Genomic DNA, 6114 nt, shown 5'->3' with positions numbered 1-6114 from the left:
GATTGATTTGCTTTACCCAAACCCAAGAGAGGAGGCCTAAGATCCATTTGAGATAGTAATTAATTGACAGGCACTTAATGAAATTAAAGGTACAACTGTCGAGACGATCGTCCTATGCGAGTTTATGCCCTTGAGGGAGAAATCAGGAGCATGCCTTCGCCTACCCGATTTTCTCGACTTTCATATTCTTCCAGGATCAGTTAGGACAACATAATCTTGGATATGCATGGCTTCACGCAACCAAGCGCTTTAGCGTTTACGGAATAGACAATGTCCTCTACCTTGCCAGTGGAGTGGAGGGAGACATATCCCACAACGAAAAACAGGATAATACAATACAAAAGGGACATAAATTCAAAGGAGACAATAATATTATGAAGCATCATAATATATAGCAATATTGATGAATGGTAGGAGAGCGACAATTATGCAACCCCCAAATTTATTTTTCAGATAATTGTAAATGTCATATGAAAGTTGGGGGAGAAGGGGGGGTGGGGGCGGCTAATAAATCTAAATACAAGAAAGAATCACAAGAAAAATCGAAACGGGGAGGCAATGTGATGAACAAACACACACCCAAATTGCACCATCCACACACACAAAACCCAAAAAAAGAGAAAAAGGAAAAAAAAATCTCGTATTTCTAATAACTCTAATAATTCTTACTCGAAGAATTCCCAGTTGAACTTGGGCTGGACCGGATTCTTGTTGGCGACTGTCGGGGTGGACGTCGTGCTACTGCTTGTCGAGTCGACTGGTATCAATGGAGGGGCGGAGTCGAAGGTCTCCCATTGCGTGGTCACGACCGTCCCGGAAGTGGAGTGCCTCGGCGTCTGCTCGGTGGACGCCTGTTTGGGCAGCGGCTGCTGCTGCTGCTGGGCCTGAGAGTGACCGTTCAGTTGCCTGCTTTGCTTGGGTGGGGCTGTGACAGACTTCGACCCGTTCGAGTGAACTTGTTGAGTGCTGCTGGGCGTGGAGTTCTTGATCTTCAACATGTCCAGAGTCTCCACATACTTCTGAACTCTTCTCACCTTCATTTAATCATCGTTTTCGGATGGTCAGTTTTCTCGATGTATTCAAGGAAATGCTCGAAAGCGTAGCGTAACGTAACGTAACAAAAAATGTTGACTACAAAGTTAATTGTGTCAGTTACCTGCATTTTCCTCTGCAGTTTCACATCCCCATCAGCAATAATGCCATCCAATTTAAGCAACTGGTTCATCAGCAATTCAATTAAGGTCAACACATCCGTTTCCGCGACTTTTCCTCCCCGAGAGATTATCGACTCCATAGCTGAAACCTATCCCAATTCCCAGCAAAAACATTCAGTTAAAAAAACCGTCACTCCCTCTGCATTGAATTATTACGTAGCATGTCACTATGAGTGATTGCTCTTTTTTTTTTTTTTCCTTCCCTCGTCCTCCATCTTCTTTCTTACCTGGCCTGCAAGTCTATCGACTTCTAAGCTGATCTCGGAGATGGATTTAGATGCCTTCTCCATCTTCGCGTTCCTTCTCATCTCGAGGAACCGCCTCTCCCGGCTAAGGGCGTCCTCAACGAGCACAATCTTCGACCGGTCCTTGACCCCAACAATGTCGAGGAATGCCTTGGAGTCCCTCTCCTTGTCCTTGTATATCAGCTTCTGGTCTTCATGGTGCAGACCCGTCGGCCCCGTTAACATCTTCTTCAAATCCCCTGAACGAATTCACCCAATTAATTGATACCAAAAATACAGAATACATAGATACAGAATGTGGACTTGAATAATAAATCTTGTAAATAAACGGAGATCTTGAACTTCCAATCCGAAACGAGATCACCAAGTAGTCTAGTGTGGGAATCACATCACATCAAAGTATGTGTCATCATCGAACGCAGCGCCAAGCGGTAATCATATGGTGTTGCCACTGGGAAGAAAGCGAGGGGTGGGAACTGGAAATGGGACATTGGATGATGTTATGAGTAACTCACCAAAACTGGCGGCAGAGCTGATGCTGATTTCATGGTAAATCGAGCCGTGCTTAACCCTAACCCGGATCGTCGGGGGAGGAGGAGCGGCGCGGCAATCCGAATCGGGGTTCCTCTTCTGAACCAGCATTCCGCCGGGTCTCATCTCCCACTCTTCCACTCCTGACTCGACTCGTCCCGACCCGGCGCCGGAGCTTCCATTGAGCCCTCCTCCCATTCTAGCCTTGGTCCTCATCATCTTTTTTCTCCTTTATTATGTAATGCAATGTTGACCTCCTCAGAAGGAACAAATAATGCCCACACCACACAGACCTGGAGAATTAGATCTCAAGAAGTGATCTTTGATTGACGATCTAAGCTAAAGACTGGAGATGAGATGCCCATCTGAGATTTCTGCTGGTGGAGCCCGAATCAGAGGCGTTTGAGCTGAACATGACACGGATATCAATCCCCAAATTCTCGATTTGGAAAGCCGGAAGTGGGAGCAAAGGAAATCTTTCTTGGTTTGGTTTGGTTTGGTTGGGGGGAAGAGACAGAAGGGAGCTCCCAGCGCGGCAGAGGCTTGTCCCTGTCGTTTGCAGAATCAAGAAACAGCCCAAAGAGGCAAAGACAGAGACTTTTTATTGCCTGTCCGAGGAGTTCTTCTGGGGGTGGGGATTGGGACGACCCTTTTGCTTACCAGAGAGATACGAGAGATTTCCTTGGACTGTTATTATGTAATAAGAGAGAGGAAAATCCTCAGATCCCTCCTCCTCCTCTTCCTCCTCCTCCTCCTCCTTCCTCAGTCAAATGGTGACAACACACAGTCCTAAAACTTTACGGGAAAAATCAGGACCCGAATTCCACCCCCCCTCGAAAAAAAAAATTAAAGAGGAAATAAAATTAAAAAAAAAACTCCCCAATCAAATGCCAAACTGAAATGATGCAAAATATGTTCTTCCTTCGAAATATACCCAAATATTCTCTCTCTCTCTCTCTCTCCCTCTCTAAAGCTCGGGTGGGTGGAAGAGAAGAACAGGAGAGGAGGAAGGGGAACGAATATTAAAACGAGAGGACAGCTAACAATGGCGTGGTGTCGTGACTTGTGACTTGAGAACAAGGCCCAAATATTATTATATACATTGAATCTCATTATTATTATTATTATTATTATTATTACATATATATTTTTTGTATTAATGGGGATTATGTTTACGCGGTAGAGAGAAAAAGGAAAAGAAATTATCGGAAAAACAAAATTAAATAAAAGAAAACGGGAAAGAAAAGAAACTGCAGAAGCCGCCAATGCTTCGGTTGAATGGTTTCATCTATCTATTCTATATACAAAGCAAAAGTAATAATAATAATAATAATAATAATACGATAAATAAATAAAAACGGAAGTGGAAATTGGCTTCTCACACTCTTTTTACACCAAACTCCGAGACTCTTCAACTGCTTCGCGGAGTAAACATCTGTAAGATTGACCCTCTCTTTGGCGCTTGAAACGTGGCAGTTCCAAGCGCCTTTTTGGATGCTTACGATGAAAATCCATTTATGCGTTAATAATGATGTTATTCATGTATCTACGATACAGATGGAATTAATTAAGAGCGGGAATCATAAAGAAATTAAGGACAAATTAGAAATTCCATGCTTTACTTTTAACTAGCAAAATTAGGTAATCTTTATATTTGTTTGGAATAATTTTAGATGCTTACATAAATAGGTAATCTTTATATTTGTTTGGAATAATTTTAGATGGCTTACATAAATAAAAATAAAAATATATTTATAAAATGTCGCGAGTAGCGCAGATACATGCTCGTATATATCTATCCCAATCCATAACCATTCACTCGAATAAGCAATAAGAAAGAACGACTGCCAAATTTGATGCAAAGTTATAGAGGTGAACTCAAACTAAGGAGCATACTTCATGAATTGACATTAGAATCCATTATGTCGTGATCTTATACTTTTGTTTAAGTGAAATTTCAATTTTGTACCTATCACCTTATTTATGTCCTCATAGGATGCGACTGAAAAGTCGAAAGTGTCATTTTATTTTAATTTAAATATGATACAATTTTAAATAAAATAAAATACTATAATTATGTGTCCACTTAATAATATTTTTCCCTCTCTTTCCTCCCACGTGTGAATATCTCTCCATTTTGTTATCTCCTCTCTCAACCTCCCAATCCCATATTCTATCTTTTTTTTCCCTCAAATTCTACCTCCAATCTTACTTTTAATTTTTCTTTATCTTTAATTTTTTTTTCTTCCTCTTCTTAATTAGTCTGTCCATAAGCATATTGAAAAAAAATCATTATAATTGGACCGTTTTCGTGTGGGGTTAGGCAGTTGCTATGCAGGGTAAATATCTAATGTTAAATAAAACAGGTTTAGTAATAGGCATAGTAATGGTGTCAAATTTCTATTATAATTCAACCACATTCGTTAATAGTCAATTGCTCACCAAATTATGCCAATGAGCGTTATGGTTGCTTGTAGATCATTTTATGTCTTGTAGCAAAATTTTCCTTCTCCTAAACAAAAAATTGAGAAGGCAATAAAAATGAAATTGGCCACATTAATGGCTCGTTGTTAAAAATTTGCAAATTCACACCAGAGTTTGCTTACGTCACACTCCTGCTATGACAGGTGGCAGATTCTGACTGACGCATACCCGAATCTTGAAATTATCTCCAACGTCCCTTCACCTCGCCTTACTATCTATCGACCTTCTTCTCAATTTATAATAATTATTCTTATTTTATTTTATGTAAGGACTATTTCATCATTTTTGCTTTCTTTTTCCTTTTCCTTTTTTTTTTGATAAAAGGAAATATATACATATATTAGTTGAGAACTCAAACTTTTGACCTTTATTACAATGCCACCGACACTCTCAGTACGTGCGAGGAGACACGCGCGACTCGTACCGAACGTGGCGCTTTGCTGACCGTACAGCCGGTCGTCCCACGTGGGAATTGTGTCTGTGTTTTACAGTTGCCCGAAAATTAGAGATTCCCTGCAGAAGTAACTTTGATGGAGACCCCACAACCTGCCCGCCCTGCCGTAGAACAATTTCAATCGTCGACCATATATACATACAAGATTTCTCTATAATCTTCTTTCAAATAATCACACTTAAAATATCCTATTAACGAGTTATTATAATTAGTATTATAATGAATATATTACATGCATTCATCAAAGAAAAAAAAATATTACATACTTGTAAAAAAACCATAATATGTGAAAGTTCGACTGATTAATTATTGATATTATATGATGACATAAGAGGCGTGTAATTTGTTACGTATTGAGGAATAATAGAACATGTTGGTCGTTTATTCGGATAAAATGAATTAATTTAAACACAAATTTCTCTTTTGTCTGTTGTAATCATAAAGTCTGTTGTTAGAGAAATCGATTGAATTAAGGTAGTTGAGTCGTGATGTTGTCTTAAGAGTTATGTTTACCCTTTTTTTCCTGAGGAGATATATTTTATGCAATAATTACTGTCCAACTATAAATATATGTATTTGCATAGGTACACCACATTATAACCCAACTGCCCAACAACACCCCATAACATTTTAAAATGTGGTGTGCGTATGCATATACATATATTTATAGTTTGACTCGTGTATTATACATCTATAATATATTATTTGATAACATCATGAATATATCCTTCTTTTTTATATGCATAATTTTTAAAAGGGGACAAGCCACCGACCAGTGGGCATACAAAATTGGGATGCTATGCTTGCTAGTGGATTGTGGAATTTCCCTGCGAGCTACGGTCAAATTTGTATCCTGCAGCACCAGATTTATTAAAACCAAAGCATAAAGATTCCCCAAAGACAAAAATTTCAAAAAAAGAAAAAGAAAAAATGGAAACACAACCATATGTCATCTCGAAATTTATCTAGTCTCGAGACATAAGCGGTTCATGATAACATAGTCGATTGCACTTTGCTCCAATTGATTATATTTATTTTGTAGTTGGCTATGTTACCCTAAACATGTTTTGTCCCTGAATCAGACAAACTCCCAAAAAAAAAAACTTTATGTCATTCCCGGCTTTGTTTTTATTATAAGATGATTACAAGAGAGAAGGAAAAAAAAAAAGGGTTCGCTTTAAATTTT

General features: G+C 38.9%; 1 protein-coding gene across 1 annotated transcript; it reads right to left on the bottom strand.

Moving 5' to 3' along the window:
- Positions 1-400: 400 nt before the first annotated feature.
- LOC116196840 (BAG family molecular chaperone regulator 1) lies at positions 401-3059 on the bottom strand. Its single transcript, XM_031526752.1, has 4 exons — positions 1975-3059; positions 1442-1698; positions 1157-1303; positions 401-1034 (listed from the first exon to the last, which is right to left on the bottom strand). Exons 1-4 carry the CDS (start codon positions 2207-2209, stop codon positions 666-668), a joined length of 1008 nt encoding a protein of 335 aa, XP_031382612.1. The 5' UTR covers positions 2210-3059; the 3' UTR covers positions 401-665.
- Positions 3060-6114: the final 3055 nt, after the last annotated feature.

The sequence above is a fragment of the Punica granatum genome, chromosome 2, assembly GCF_007655135.1.
Source record: "Punica granatum isolate Tunisia-2019 chromosome 2, ASM765513v2, whole genome shotgun sequence".
Lineage (NCBI taxonomy): Eukaryota > Viridiplantae > Streptophyta > Magnoliopsida > Myrtales > Lythraceae > Punica > Punica granatum.
The sequence above is the reverse complement of the archived record's forward strand: the minus strand, read 5'-3'. Positions and strand labels throughout refer to the sequence as shown.